The sequence below is a fragment of the Argopecten irradians genome, unplaced genomic scaffold, assembly GCF_041381155.1.
Source record: "Argopecten irradians isolate NY unplaced genomic scaffold, Ai_NY scaffold_1042, whole genome shotgun sequence".
Classification (NCBI taxonomy): domain Eukaryota; kingdom Metazoa; phylum Mollusca; class Bivalvia; order Pectinida; family Pectinidae; genus Argopecten; species Argopecten irradians.
Genome location: NW_027188509.1, coordinates 3,644 through 20,635, shown reverse-complemented (window position 1 = coordinate 20,635; position 16,992 = coordinate 3,644). Strand labels below are relative to the sequence as shown.

Here is a 16,992-nt window from a genome sequence, read left to right as displayed (position 1 = left end):
TAAAGGATTTAGGCCACGATTTTTGTTTGTTGTAAAAATACAAACAAAACATATTACAAAGTTATGTAAAAAGCAAATTGGCTCTTCTCCGACATTCCTATACGCGCTTTCAGCTATTTCAAAGCAGTCCGGGATGCCGCGAGGCTTGGCCTAATATTTTAATGAGCTGAGCGGTCACGTGACAATATGACGTCACAAGTGCAAACTCTCACAACACGGCCCGCCTACTTCTACTGTGTACAAGTTCCGTAGCGTTTGACAGCTTACTTCAGTATCTCCCAACAGCTTTTTTACAACATGGAAACCGATGACAACGAAATTCCCGATGTCAACAACGTTTTCAAGATCGAACCATACCAGTTTGAACCACTGAGAGCGGAGAAAAGCTGCGATGATAGACAGAATTCGGATTCAGAGGACTCTGACATTGACGACGAGGAAGCCATCCAAGTAGAACAGCGACTTCACAACACTGCATGGTTAGTTTACGACATTGGTTGAGAAATAAAGAATTTTCTTGTGAGAGATTCTTCTGGAATATATTCAGGATAATCGAACTTGATAAAATCGTTTGAAAATATCACAATTGTTATACATTTTTTCAATCGGCCGATGTTGTCAAATTACATAGATCTGGTCGGACGATCTTGTCAAAACACACATTTTCAATGATGTTAATTTTTGTTTTTCATCGAACGATCTTGTCGACTCAAGACGCACATTATCCTTTGATCTATCATCTGGTTTATTCGTTTATTTATTTTAAAATCTAACAAAGTTCCGTGGTCTTCGAATGTAAGACAGCTAATTATTTGTTATGCTTTCACGATATGTAAAGCTTAGGTGTACACACTACACTTCAGAGATCACGCCGGTGTCAACAGAGACGTTCCCTTTGGTTTATCACCATCCGTCAATAGTGACGATTTTAGGTGAGGTTATATCACATATGATATATACAAGTGTCTGGTGTCAATTAACCTACCTGACAGGGTAACAGGTGCTTATTGTCAAACCATTGTTCCCTTTTTATGTATTGTTTCTAATAATGACCTATAGATTTCACATATATGGTATATATATATATACAGTATGTATTCACATTTTGTGTGGCTGTGAATTGGCCAAAAAAATGTACGTTTGTTTAGGGTCCTCCGACCCTACCTAGATGTTACCTCCCCTATCCTAAACTATTTATTGACAAAAATAAAATTTAAAAAATCAAAAGTTTTCCTCAAGTTTCCGTTCTTTTAATTAGTTTTGCCATGATAAATCTGCATATATGCAGGTTACATATATCTGCAAAAAGCTTTATTGAACATAATGATCGAGTATGTGTACCAAATGTCATTGATCCATTTGTGAAGTGGATGTCAGAAAAGTGTAATAAAATATTTTTAAAAAATCACCTACCAGTATATGTACTTTCCTTCTCTATTTTTTTGACTTCATGTGACCTTAAACATTTTTTTCTTGGCCAAATCACTTGTTCTGGATACTTGTTCTGGATACCAATTTTACCTGAGGGTGAGTGCTTATGTGTATGGCAGGCCCTTGTAGTACTACATGTAGGCCCTCATTATAGTTACTGAAAACTGTATCACATCAACCAACCCCCTCTTGACTCGTATTTGTTAAAATCAATATAAATTGACATTATCAGATAATAAAACTAAGACAGCATCTGTATTTCTGCACTGATTTCGTTTTTATTTTCAACAAGATAACTGGCATTTCAACAAGTTTTATTATTTAACACTAAACAGATATCACATCAGTCACTCTCTTCTTCCTATATAGATTCTAATGTTGTAAGAAAATAAGTGAAAAAATGTCATAAATAAATATAGAAATTGAATGATCAAATCTAACCTGGCATAAATTTGTCCTTATTGAAAATCAACATACATAAATACATTACATTCATACATTACACACATACATACACACACAAAAACATACATACATACCATACATTACATTCACACCATACATACATTACATACATACATACATACATACATACATACATACCATACATTACATACATACCATACATTACATACATACCATACATTACATACATACATACATACATACATACATACATACATACATACATACATCACCACAAGTTATGAGTCTTTAGTGTTTAAAATAAAGATATAGTTTTGATCATCGTGGAAAAAAAGTAAAACGCATGACTGTACCAAGCAAACCCGTCATTGCCTTATACCATAACAGAAACCAAGTTACCATTTCTGCCATGTTGTCACATACATCACAGCCGGCTTAGGTTATGGGAACCATAGATTGTCATACTTTTTTATCCAAACTTTACCAGGATATATGAGATTGATAAAATTTAAAAAGAAATATGAATCTTGCTTTACATGTAAAAATAAACAATTGTCAAATTTCTTCCATCAACCTGTCTCTTGTAAAATGAATATGCTCTTGCAAGATACCCTATTTATTCTTTTTAGGTGTGAATGTGGCAATTGTTCATCCATGACAACAATGGAGGAGTGTGTTTGCTGTGCTGAGATAGATTTAGTACACTACAAAACAGAAACAGCAGATCAGGAGATCCACTGCATCATTGAGCATGAATCCTTCATTGCAAACTGCCTGAACAGACATGTCTTGCACGTCTGCATGTATGAGTATCTAGAAAATGTGGGTCCATTTGATGACAATGACCCCATTCATGAGCAAGTAGTTTCAAATATTTTAGGATTCTGATGCAAACTGCAATTGTTTTGTTGAAAAATAAAAGGCTTAATCAAAACCTGTTAATTCATCAACTTCACCAATCTGATTAAAACACAGATCCTTATAACCATACGGTTCAACAGAGGATCTGACACTATCCCATAAGGGGTCACGTTCAGATGACCTTTATACCACGTGTGTTTCAGAGCAAATGCAGTTTCTACACCTTACAACATCAATTGAAAACGTCTTTTCTCCCCAGTATACATATACAATTAGCTTTGTTGTGCACTTCGGGCGAGATGACTACATACACGAAAATAATTTGGACAGTGTTTTTTAAACTATTTCGTCCCCAGTCAAGATTCTGGCAGTGCCAACTTGATCGGCCATTTCAAAAGGTCATCTTGACGTGACCCCTAAAGGTATGTTCTCAGATCCTCTTATCCAACGTAGTGATAATAAGGATCTGTATTTTAATCAGATTGCAACTTCACTAACCTTCAGGGTAGTCTAATAATGAAACCATATAAAAAAAAATACACAGCTGCTACATTTAACACATTTTGTTAACAAAATAAGAAAACCTTGTTTTATATAAACCTTATCTCATGATCAGCCTATTCATACCATTATACCAGATAATCATAGAATTATCAGTATATGGTCCTTGTCCATACTGTTGTATAGTATCTGTGACAAAAGCAACCACAGTTTTAGTATAAACTTATTACATTACAGGATATACCGTCATATTGCCTACAGGAGATTTGTACGCTGGATATGGCATCGTTTAGGACGCCACAATAGGAAGATTTTGGCCTTCTTGTGTGGTACAGAAAATCAGAGAGACATTTCCATCAGAACAGTACTGTGGATTTCGATATCCTCGTGTGTAGTTTCTGCAAACTATTTGGAACGGTTAGTTAGTGCATGATGGTGAAACAGATGTGTTAAGAAAACGAGATCGGTGGTGTTGAATTAGTTCCTCCTTCTCAAATCGCTCGAACGTTGAGGCCAGGGTGGGAGGGTTGTACATATTCAGAAGTCTGATGTTGCTGCCTGCAGTTTTATATGTTGGACATTCTGTAGTTCTTCTGTCCACGACAGCTTGTTGAATATGTGAAACATAACCTGAGAAATAAATTATTTGATAATTAAATTTGTTTGACTGTAGAATGTCACTCCCATATACATGTATACAGTTGTTGAGTTTTATATGATAAACATTTTATGTTCGGTTAACATAGTGAATTAGAACATATTTGTATTTATGTCTGTCTATACCCTACAGCAGATGAAAAAAATTATGCATTTTAATTTTTTAAAACTTTTTTGTGTTTTAGTTTTGGGTACTGGTTGTCTTAGCAACCACTTGATCCACATTCCTAAATTTGTAAATTGAATTTTGAGATAAATAAAGATATCTCGCACACCTGGATAAAATACAATTATAATTACCAAATGTTGGTGGAGGTTTGCACGGTTTCACTACTGCAACTGTTCCCTTTTTCGCTTTTGGATAGCAAGTAGCAAACTGCAACTGGCCATCCTTTGTAGTTGCCTGGGGTCTGTTGCTGTTTTCATTGTAGTGAAGAGCAGCTACACTGTTTCTGAAAAGTATATATAATAATGTAAAAACATTTTTCAAATTAATATCAGCTTATATGTTAAGTAGATCGGGTACTGACACTTTTAATTTTCTTTCCCATATCACTCAAGATACAGTTCAATGAGATATAGGTGTGTATAATTATAATTGATGGTTAAGATTAGTGGTAAAAAATGTACAAGTATAATTGAGAACTTTGGCTCCTTGAAGGTAATGATTCCACTTAAAATTAAGCGATATAATACTATTAAATTTTAAGTACATGTGCCAAAATACCAACTCGATCACCAAGTAATTTGACCCTATATGAAGGTGGGGTCCCATAAAAATACTACATACCTTGCATTCATGGCTGCATACTGGAAATGTGTGCTCTTGGGTGCAAAATGGTTCACTATAGAATGAAACACTTCTAAGACGTAGGTTTATGGACTGGTGACAGCTTTGGTATGTCCTTCATCAGAAATTTGCTGGTGACCACTTCATTCAAGAGTTTGAATGGAACTGATCCTGTAGCAAAAAAAAAAAATTCTTAAATTTTGCCGACCAGAAACATAAATTAATTAAACAATTCTATTGATTTGTATTTCATGGACAACACTATTACATGAACAAAATATTGCAAGTACAAAATGAGAAGTGAAGCAGCTTTGTTGGTCATAGTTTAGGACAGATAAACTGAAAAGTTACCAGGTGTTTGTCTTTCAATTAAGATAGCATTGAAAATAAACCAATGATTACAATTAATAATGACTGAAAATGGCTGCCTTTTATTTGCTTGGAAGCACAGGGATATGAATAATCTTGTGGTATGATAAACTTATCCAGAAATAATTAAAAGGAAACTCATGTCCCTGTGTTTGGAAAATTAGATACGTTTTGAAAAATTACCTTCTTTGAGCCATGCTCGGTCCTCGGTTAGTTCCCCATGTTCACATGCTGGATACCTCTGTGAATGTCCAACATGCTTGTTTCTGATGTGGTTCATCAAGGATAACCATTTGGCGGACACCAACTCACCATCGCCATCACAGGAAGCTGACACCCAGTGCATGTGGTTTACAATGGCTTTGATCCAAGGCCGGATTTCCTGTCCACGTTTTTTCTTAGCCATAGCTTCCAGCTTCTTTGATATACCTATGATATACACCTTCATTATAAGAACTTTTGACATAACATCAACTCAATTTCTTCAAAAAAAAACCCAACATGTTTGTTAACCAACAAAAAAAAATGAAATTTTAAATTTTAAAGAGAAAATAGAAATTCACAACACATTTCAATTATGTACACATAAACTATAAAATCATCAACACACCATACACTCTATATGCCATTAATATACAATGTATGGATCTTATATTGAGAATAATGTCATACAATTACATGGATATAATATGTATGCATATTTATGAATGATACATTCACTGACAAGTATATATAGAGTAGACTATGTAGTTTACAAAAACATTTACCTTTTGCCACATGCCACACATCAAAGTAGTGTCTTATGTCGCTGTGCTCTTCCCTCATGAATTTCTTTACCATGCTGTGACGATCAGTCACCAGTGCCTTCACAGTGACATGCCTGTCAAGACATGCCAGACCTCTCTTGAGACCCTCTAACTCCATATGGGTAGAACTTGCAACTTCATTACACTGCAATTAAGACAAAGCAAGAAAACAAATTAATAAACATGTATGTAAAGTACCTTTGTATCATAATTGATCAGCTTCAGTCATTAAATTAATTACTACAAATATAAAGATTTACATGAAGTATCAGTATTCTTGTAAACATTTTTATAAACTTTATTTCTTTTCCATATTACTAAAAAAATATCAATTACTCTTGTTGACCGAGTTTACAACTACAGTCATCTCATGATATATAATTATTATACAATGTGTGATGAATGGGGAATCAGACAAACAAGTGCATACACTGTCACATATGTATTACCACTATGCAACCACCATATTATATGACTTATACTAATGAAATAGGTGAAAATGTAGCGGCCAGACTGGAGTTCGAACTTGGGACCTTTCATAGCTATGTGGTTGCCAATTACCCAGCCAAACCAGTCCAGTGTTGCTACATGCATACATACATGTGATTCAAACTACCAAACCTCTGTGATCTTGAAACTATAAGTCACAATTAACACAGATGCCAGAAGCTGTGTAATGTCACAATGTTATTTCTTATTTGATAATTGACTGAATTGCCCATAATTATAACCAAACAAGTTCAGATTTTAATTTAGTATATGCACAATGAAATCTGTCCAATCTGACACCATGGGGGAGCAACACTTTTGGTCGGATAAGACAGGATGTTGGAAAAATCAGGTGTCAGATTAGACAAGTTTCATTGTATATATACACAGCTTACCTGCACTAGATTAGTGGTGAGAATCTTGTTGGCCTCCAGATCCATGAGGGTGTAAGTCCCGTATTTTGCAGAGTACCCCGGAGAGTCACATCTGGCATCACCTCCAAGAACTACCTCCTGTCCTTGTATCTGTTCCAACAGATGAGCCTGAGAGGCAATCCAAGTGGTTTGAATAGATGGCACAACATATAAACTAATCAAACGACTGCAAGTTCTGGTGCTGAACATCTGCAAGTTCATGTTGTGGAAAAGCTGAAGTACCTTTGACCCACTGCTGCCACTGGTCATAATTGCAGATGCAGTCAATAAATTGCACCAGGGTAAAGTCTTGTGGCAAGGCTGGCTCTTCCATGTAAAGGAGTGTCCATTTACACACACAGACCTGGTCACAATCATTGTACCTCTGGTGAATTGGATGAGAGGTGTGCAATCACCTGAACAATATCTACAAACAGACAAAAGTTCTGTGAGAGCTGTCTCACTGACCAGGAACTGCTTCTCCTCCACAGGAGACACATCATTCTCTAAGCGGTAATTCATAATGTTTACTTCTCCCTCCCCATCATCATCATCGCTACATTCTAAGTCATCTGATGTTGGATGATAGTCCTCATCGTCACTGTCCATACATACATCACTGTCAATCTCGTCTTCTTCCTCACTTTCATAAGACACAGTACTAGTCTGGTCAGGAATCTCAATATGAGCAGCTGGTGTTACTCTGATCTTGGTTATTTTGGGATCAGTTTGAGTTCCAAATGACCGACACATTGGTGATGTTGCGGCGTCCGTTTGATGAGACCGAGTTCTCTGAGGGGGCAGTAGCTTTACCTGAACCTTCTTGTTACACATAATGGGTGGCATGGTTTGACAGCAAGTATCCTGTGTTGTGTTTGGCAGCTGAATAACCTGTGTTTCATCCATTTCCTCCTCATCATGGTTGGTCACTGTACGTGTGATATCCATCAGTGCATTATTACAAATTACACTCGAAACGATCTGAAACATAAAAAAAAAATATTTAAATTAAAATTACCTATCAGATTGTATCCTATATATAAATTGAGTCAATTGATGTATAACTTTTGGGTATGAATCGAAGGATCAATTAGAAAAGTACCACAGGCAATAAGAATTGAATGACTAGATTTGTTTATACCTCAAAAACTTGTATGGTTTTGTGAGGTTCCCATGACATCATGCATATGCTGTACATACCGAGTGTCATACAAATCCTCACATGTACTTTATTATAATTTGAAGGCCATATATATTTAAATTCAATTCAACCGCATAACACTTTTATATAAATTAATGTACATTTATGTAACTGTAGATCTAGGGGTGACACAGATCAAAGTAGAAATTTCCATATATATACATGTATACAGTAGGCCAAGTGAAAATCCATGAAATCAATTCTAAATCGATTGAAAAATATATTCAGATTATGTTCTTAGCCCAGATCTACTAGTGGTTGATTATTTTCAACATACAAGTACATATGGTCAACTGTATGCCATATAATTACTTTACTGTAGAATTCAATATAAAAGGACATACAGTCAGTAGTGTAAATGACACCCCCACCGGATTATAAAAAATGTATTCACAGACACACTCATACATGTATGTATACATATACTCTAGGCGTAAATCTATTGTATATTTTACACCACAGGCGTCTGGTTTGATAAAAAATATAATAACCAACCCCTACTATGTTCATATAGTAGGGGTAGGATATGTTATTTTCCAAAACCAGATGCAGACGCCTGTGTTTTACACATATGTAATCAAATAGCCGACCTGTTTAGACTTTATTTTCCCTGCTCTATGCCTACATTACTGTATAGTACATATATATACCCGACGAATAGCAATGTTTTAATTTAGGTACAGTACATATAAAAAAATACATAGCACGACGTCATAACATCGAATTAATGATTACATTCTGGCATGAATTAGTCTAGACACGGATATATGTAGATATGTATATAGGTCACTACAAATTTCCTCGATGCCTACCTCGGCTCTGGCACGCTTCTCAAACGCCCCTCGTACACGGGGTCGGGCAGGAAGACTGATGCTGCTAACTTCATTTTGCAGTTTCAGGGGAACATCGGGCACTGCATCTTTCTTCAAAATCTTCCGAGAGTACGGCGACGACATACCCAAAACTACCATAGCTGCTGGATCTCGTGCAAAACGTGATGCAGAGAAATGTTCCTCACACAATCTATGATGGGCGGAAGGTTTAAATACACGCCGTGTATAGTTGATCCAAATCTGCCGGTATGGCTTCTCCTTTGGAAAACTGAAGAAACTTATCTTTTTTCCCCCTTTCTTGTTGTTGTGGTTGTAGCAACCAAACGCTGCACACGCTACCATGGCGATAATGTTTCCGATGATGTTGGATTGTTGTCAAAAATATGCAAATAATAATGGTGGGAGTGTCTATGTAAATATGGCGGCGTCTATGCACTTGTGACGTCACATGCCAATCAGCCTCGATCCCGCCCACAAAATATGCATATTCAAAGGCGTGCTCAGAACAGACGTCTGTCTGGTATACCAGTTACGAGGGACTCGGGAAACACGGTATATCGGAATTTATTTACATTATTGCATCATAATAGCGAAAAATACAGCTTTTCATAAAATCGTGGCCTTAATCCTTTAAGAACAGTTTGGTTTCTAAATACTGTGCATTTTGGCATGCGAGGTGTTACTGAACACAGGGATATGTGTTGGGGGGGATATTAAGCTATGTAAAGATTCAGAGAATAATGAGTACATTGAATTTTGTGAACGGCAAACTAAAACAAGGCCTGGATCAAATCCTAAGAATGTAAGGGCCGTCCCCCCGCGCGCCTGGGCTACCCCTAAAACCCCATCACGCTGCCCTGTCGCCACTTATAAGGTCTACCAATCTCGCCGTCCGCCAACATACTGCCATGATGATGCCCCCTATTATATCGCCACTAATACAAATATGGACAAATCTAGCAGGTGGTTTAAGTGCCAGCCTGTCGGCGTAAATAAACTGGGAAGATTCATGACTACAATGGCAGAAAATGCAGGTACTATTTTATGAATTCATCCTAAACTTCCATTATAATAAACAGCTGCTGTCAACAAAATAACAAAAACTAAGCCCCGCCCCTTTCAGATTGTACACAGGCTATACAATGTATTACAGTGTGTACTGAAACAGTACACGATGTCATGTTGCATTTCAAAATTTCACACAACAGGTCAAGGTCGATTGTTCTGGTTATTTGCACTTTAATACTAAATGATTACTGAATTATGACCCGTGATACAGGATTTTTCAATATTTGCAATAAAAATGTTTTAGGCTTGACGAGCAAAACAGGGGGAAATGGAAAGCGCCTCACGAACCATAGCGCAAGAAAGTATCTTGTACAGAAGTTGAATGATAACGGGTTGCCTCCCAATCAGATTATGCAGGTATTAATAAATATTCTTGTACGTTAAATAATAACAAAATGTGTGTTTTTAATGCAGACTTACCTTTATTTAAGAAAATACATCCCATCACAAATATTTCGGTACAGTAGGGCTACTGTAACTTTTTTACGAATCACTTGCATATTTTTGCATTTTTTTATCCTTTCAGATTTCCGGACACAAGAACATCCAGAGTATTAACAATTATTCGACAATAAACTCAAACCAACATAGGACGATCTCAAGAACATTGTCGAACGCGCACTCAGAGCAGATCGGTCAGCCAGCAAACAATCCATCATCCGGCCCCCGGCCATCATCACTAGTGTCATCAAAACGGTGATGTTCAACTTCAAAACGTATCAAACAGACCACCATTACCAAACACGCTCCCGTCATTGTTTTCGGGACCCATTAATGGTGGATCTTTCACAATAAACATCAAAAACAAGTCCGTGTGTACTTGTAGGAAACGCCAAAGGCCAAGGGTGCTTTACTCCGACAGTGACACGGACTAGAGTGGGTTGAACATTCCGCGCGGGAAAATTACGTCACATGCCGAGGCCACACAACTGTTAAATTTGCGCGCATATAGTCCCCGGTCAATATGATTTAAAGAGAACGAAATGACCCCCCTGGGGTTCGGATATCAAATACATTTAATTATCATTATTTTATAGAAATATTTGTGTACTTATCAATTATTAAAGTAATAAAAAATAATTACGAAATTGAATGTTTTGCATATTAATTAGTTTCTGTATCATACAGGTTATATCACTACGCCTAATTTGCATACGGAACTCTAGTAAAAAAAAAAACGTGGGCCTATTGTCACGAAAAACATTGTGGTAGAAACAGGTCACACCACTCGCAACTATTGGATATTGAATTAATTTCCCTCTCGTGAATTATTTTTTAAAAGTTACAAAAGACACTCGCTAAAGCTCGTGTCTTTTGTAACTTTTAAAAAATAATTCACTCGAGTGAAATAAATTCAATATCCAATAGCTGCTCGTTGTGTTTATAAAAATATGGACGGTCCTTCCTCTACGATCTTTTACACAAAATATGGATGAAATCCACTATTTAAAGGGTTAAGGAGGAGTAGGATTTTACATGTACTCATTGTAATGGACACTAATACATAATCCCCCAAATGACCCTCTCCCTCCCCCTCCCCATCTCCACCTGCAACAAATTAAGAATGCAGTTGCACAGTGTATGAACATTTTGAAAGAAATTTTGAGGTACTTTTACATTCAATGAATTGCAGACGAAAATTTGAAAACAGAAGGTATGCCCAGCAAAAATCTTTCAAAATTTTTATCATACTGATAAGCATCCCTTTATAACCCGTTATACTAAATTTCATTGAAATCAGAGACCGAAACCTGAAAACAGGACGTAGGCCCGCAGCCATCTTGGAATACTAAAATCTTTATGAAAATATTTGCATGTTGTTCGCCATCCCTTAAAACCTCTATAGACCAATTTTCATTCGAGATCTGGGACCGAAACCTGAAAACAGGAAGTGGACCAGCGGCCATCTTGGAATGCCAAAATCTTTAAGAAAATGTTTGCATGTTGTTCGCCATCCTTGGAATGCCAAAATCTTTAAGAAAATGTTTGCATGTTGTTCGCCATCCCTTAAAACCCCTATAGACCAATGTTCATTGAGATCAGAGACTGAAGACTGAAAACAGGAAGTGGGCCAGCGGCCATCTAAAATACTAAAATCTTTATATAAAATATGATTGTCCTTCCATAATGATGTTTCACACCAAATATGGATGAAATCCACTCAAGAGTTGAGGAGGAGTAGGATTTTAAAGCTAAAATTAAGAAAATTTCCCCTTTTGGGACCCAACTCCTCAGTCCCTAGGATTTGGAGCAAGCTCATTTATATAAAATATCATTGCCCTTTGCCAATGATATTTTACACCAAATATGGATGAAATCCACTCAAGGGTTAAGGAGGAGTAGGAATTTAAAACTAAAATTACAAATTTTTACTACTTTTAGGACCCCATCCCTCAGCCCCTAGGGGTCGGCCTAGCTGCAATAATGTAGCTCAAAAGACTATTAGACAGAAAATGGTGTCGTCTTTAGAGCTACATGTACAATTGGTGCCTATTACTGCTAATGAAGCAAAGTAATGATTAGGCAAACCATTATAAAACGTTTGTTTGCATTTTATCGTACTTGTTTGATATCGCCAACCTATTAGACAATAAAACTGAATCACATAAAAATATCAATTCTCATCGAGGCATTATTTTTTTTACATAATGCATATGAAAAGCTTTCTGAAAAGAATTTATACGGCAAGCCCGCAAATTATGAATTTATTGTCTTGTGAGCGGTACGGCAGATATTAAGAATGGTAGTTATGTTTGTTTTGGACAAAAATAATATGTAAATGCATGTATACGCATAAAATAATTGGAAACCTACAAAAAAGTAGAGAAAACTATGCCCGAGTGATTTTCGGAGGCAGTGCTCCACTACGACACATAGGGACCAATTCGTACCCGGCCGAAAGGTATAGTAGGCCGGGTAGGTATATTTGTTCTAGGGGTCGGCCCAGACTCATTTATATAAAAAAATGATTGTCTTTTCCTATTGATGTTGCATACCAAATATGGATGAATCCATCTAATGATGAAGGAGGATTAGGATTTTAAAGCTTAAATTAAAAAAAAAAAAACCCTTTTGGGGCCCCGCCTCTCTGCCCCTAGGGGTAGGACCTATCTCATTTATATAAAATATGATTGTACTTCTCAAATGATGTTTCACACCAAATATGGATGAAATCAATCCAAGGATGAAGGAGGAGTTGGATTTTAATGCTTAAAATAAGAAAATTTGACATTTTGGGGCCCCATCCCTCCGCCTCTAGGGGTCGGACCAAGCTCATTTATATAAAATATGATTGTCCTTCCCAAATTATGTTTCACACCAAATATGGATGAAATCCATCCAAGAATGAAGGAGGAGTAGGATTTTAAAGCTAAAATTAAGAAAATTTGCCCTTTTGGGGCCCCACCCCTCAGCCCCTAGGGGTCGGACTATACTCATTAATATAAAATATGACTGTCCTTCCCTAATGATATTTCACACCAAATATGGATGAAATCAATCCAAGGATGAAGGAGAAGTAGGATTTTAAAGCTTAAAATAATAACATTTGCTCTTTTGGGGCCCCACCCCTCAGCCCCTAGGGGTCGGACCAAGCTCATTTATATAAAATATGATTGTCCTTCCCAAATGATGTGTTCACACCAAATATGGATGAAATCCATCCCAGGATGAAGGAGGAGTAGGATTTTAAAGCTTAAAATAAGAAAATTTGCTCTTTTGGGGCCCCCTCACCCCTCAGCCCTCTAGGGGTCGGACTATAATCATTTATATTAAAATATGACTGTCCTCTCCTTAATGATATTTCACACCAAATATGGATGAAATCAACTCAAGGATGAAGGAGGAGTCAGGATTTTAAAGCTTAAAATAAGAAAATTTGCCCTTTTGGGGCCCCACCCCTCAGCCCCTAGGGGTCGGACCAAGCTCATTTATATAAAATATGACTGTCCTTCCCCAATGATGTTTCACACCAAATATGGATGAAATCCGCTTAGTGGTTAAGGAGGAGTAGCGTTTTAAAGGAAAAAGTTTAACGCACGATTGACGGCGCTACGGCGGACGACGACGCGGACAAAAACCCCTCGATTGACTATAGGTCATCCTGACCCTTCGGGTCAGATGACCTAAAAAACAGAAAACCATGTAAAGGGAGGCAATTTAATTTTTTATTTAAAAGCAACAAATATTAATACATGTACAATGTATATCAATATAACATACTACATTTTTTTAAAATATTTAAATCACTGGTAACATTTTGTTTGGTAGAGGACATTTAATACCGCAAGTGTTTTTAAATTTAGATCATATGCTATAGTCTGTGAGACGTACAGGATTTATGACACCCATCAGTATGTTAAAAGCTTACTGGAAATACCTTTAATTCTCTCTTTAATTAAATATAATCAAATTACTGATAAGATAGTGCCTGGTAATCAATAGGAATCTGACATGGTCTGGTATGCAGACATATATAGAATATGTCAACCAATCATCAGCACAAGGCTTGCCGAGTGTTTACCAGCTGATCATGAACTCTAACACGAAGGTTGGATTATACATGTTAACAATACATACTTAAGTCCAATTATTATTCTTCCCTACTTCAATATAAAGAAACTTTGGAATTAGAATAAATGTTTTAACTGAAGACCAAACTATACTGGCATTGAAACACGAGAATTACATCTTCTAAACAAAAACATAGGGGTAGAATGATTCCTGGCTTAGTATTCTTCTTGGAGTACCATACGATATAATCTAGTACATTATTGTCTCTCCATTTGGAATACATCGTCTTAAAATAACATGGCAACATATCATCAGTTTAACATTTTGTTATCTAATTGTCTTTTTAGCATCCATAAAAAGAAGACTACATTGAGTTGCTCGGAGGTCTCCAGAGTTATCTCCCCTGTACATGTATTATTTATTGTTGCATCATTACTGTTTGTAAGATGATATATAACTAGTAAAACAAAAAAATGGCATTACACTAACAAAACAAATAACAAAATATCCATTCTATTGTAACAATAAAAAATACCTATTCCAAGAGCAGGTAACTCCATAAAGAAAGAAAGTTAATTGGATAAACAGCTTTGCCAGCATGTGTAGAAACAGATGATGGCAACATTAAAGTTTGTCTGAAAGACAAGAGTCAATAATAGAAAATGCAATTTCAGATTCTTTTTATGCAACTGAAACTTAGTTAAAAGCAAATTTTATTTGCAATTTTCTGTATGACATTGAATCTACCACACAAAAATGCTATACATTGCACTTCTTCTTCTTCTTCTTCTAAGAAACACAAATCCATCGATGCCGATGATTATATTGTGCGGATTGGCAGAGGCGTGATTGTGGAAAAAAAAAAGTGAAGTTATTTACAGTGATCGTGAAGGTGCATGTTATTTTTTTTTATTATTTTCTTTTAGTGACAGTTATAAGATAAAAATATGATAGAAATTTTAGGGAGTGGGGTTTAGGTCTTCAAGTTCTGTTTTTAGGATATGTGACTTGAAGACCTCTAGTGTAGTGCTTTGTACTGTAGCCACCGGTAGGATGTTCCATTGTTTAATTGTGTGTGGAAAAAAAGAGTGTTTGAATATGTCCTTGGTGGCAGCTATATGTCTATATGTGAATGGATGTGATTGTCTCGTCCTGAAGTCTGTCAGATTGAGAATTTGACTATAGTTTATTGCCACATGATGGTGTATGATTTTATAAAATAAAATTAAACGTGTTCTTGTTCTGCGTGTTTGTAGTGAGGTCCAGTTGAGGTTTTCCATCATGTCTTGTACTGAACTTGTGTTGTGGTATCTGCTTGTTGTATAGCGTGCTGCTCTGCGTTGTGTTTTTTCGATTTGCATGATTTGATTTGTCTGGTGGGGGTCCCATACGGAGGAGCAGTACTCCAGTTTGGGTCTGACTATGGCTTTGTATGCATGTTCTTTTATATGTTGTGAGTTTATCTGTAGGTTTCGTTTCAAGAATCCTAGTGTCTTGTTAGCATTGGCTGTTATGTTGTTGATGTGCGTGTCCCATCGTAAGTTATTTTGTATTGTGATTCCTAGATATTTGCAAGATGTTACTTGTTGTTGTAATTTGTGGTCATGGAGTTTATATGTATAATTGGTCTTTGTGCGTTTGTTTGAGATGCTAAGGACGTTACACTTGTCCGGGTGGAAGGACATTAACCAATCTTCCTCCCACCTACCTGCTGCGTCTAGATCTTCTTGTAATTTGAGTGCATCTTGTGTGTTATGTATGGTTTTGTATAATATGCTGTCATCTGCAAAGAGTCTGAGGGTGCTGTGCTTGATGTATTCTGGGAAGTCGTTTATGTATATGAGGAAGAGTATTGGGCCCAAACAGGTTCCTTGAGGTACTCCTGACGTAACTGGTATTTTTTCTGATTGTTTCCCTTCAAGTACAACTGTTTGGGTGCGGTGTGATAAGAAGTCTGTAATCCATGTAAGTGTTTGTCCTGTAATACCGTAATATTTGAGTTTGTATTGTAGGCGATGGTGCGGGACTTTGTCAAATGCTTTGGCAAAGTCCATGATGATGATGTCTGTTTGTTTGTTGTTGTTATGGTTTTGTGTTAATTCATGTATAAAGGTGACTAGTTGTGTTTCGCATGATCGGGACGCTCTGAATCCATGTTGTTAATGTAAATCATAGAGAATGTTATTGTTTTCGAGGTGTTTCATTGTAGAGCTTGTTATAATATGTTCCATGAGTTTGCATGAAATTGAGGTGAGTGAGACTGGTCTATAATTTGTAGGGTTGTGTTTGTCTCCTTTTTTATATATAGGGTGAACATGAGCATGCTTCCAGTCTTGTGGTAGTTTTCCTGTGGTGAGAGATGTTGTGAATATTTTTGTGAGAATGGGTGCTGTTACGTCTTTTAGTTCTTTGAGTATTTTCCCATGTATTTGGTCTGGCCCTGAAGCTTTATGTGGGTTTATGTTTTCTAAGAGTTTTGTAATTCCCAAGCATGTTATGTGTATTTGAGGCATAATGGGGTGTGGTGATTGGCCTTTGTTTGGTATGTTATGGTTTTGTTCTGTTGTGAATGCTTTTTGAAACTGTTGATTGAGAATGTTTGCTTTTGTGGTGGTGTCTGTTACAAGTTGACCAT

General features: G+C 36.6%; 2 protein-coding genes across 2 annotated transcripts; one reads left to right on the top strand and one right to left on the bottom strand.

Annotated features, from left to right (window-relative positions):
- The first annotated feature begins 297 nt into the window (after positions 1 to 297).
- LOC138313906 (uncharacterized) lies at positions 298 to 2,745 on the top strand. The gene is made up of 2 exons (XM_069254151.1): positions 298 to 479; positions 2,487 to 2,745. The coding sequence occupies exons 1-2, from the start codon at positions 298 to 300 to the stop codon at positions 2,743 to 2,745; spliced, it is 441 nt and encodes a 146-aa protein (XP_069110252.1).
- LOC138313902 (uncharacterized) lies at positions 1,686 to 9,415 on the bottom strand. Its single transcript, XM_069254149.1, is given in 8 exon segments — positions 1,686 to 3,849; positions 4,177 to 4,328; positions 4,667 to 4,754; positions 4,757 to 4,837; positions 5,219 to 5,464; positions 5,803 to 5,986; positions 6,726 to 7,724; positions 8,757 to 9,415. Coding segments are annotated over 8 exon segments (2,325 nt in total). The 5' UTR covers positions 9,120 to 9,415; the 3' UTR covers positions 1,686 to 3,637.
- Between the last annotated feature and the right edge of the window lie 7,577 nt (positions 9,416 to 16,992).

Coding starts and splice junctions, on each gene's coding strand:
- LOC138313906 (XM_069254151.1), top strand. CDS start 298: ATGGAAACCGATGACAACGAAATTCCCGATGTCAACAACGTTTTCAAG. Junction 480..2,486: donor CGACTTCACAACACTGCATG/GTTAGTTTACGA, acceptor TATTCTTTTTAG/GTGTGAATGTGGCAATTGTT.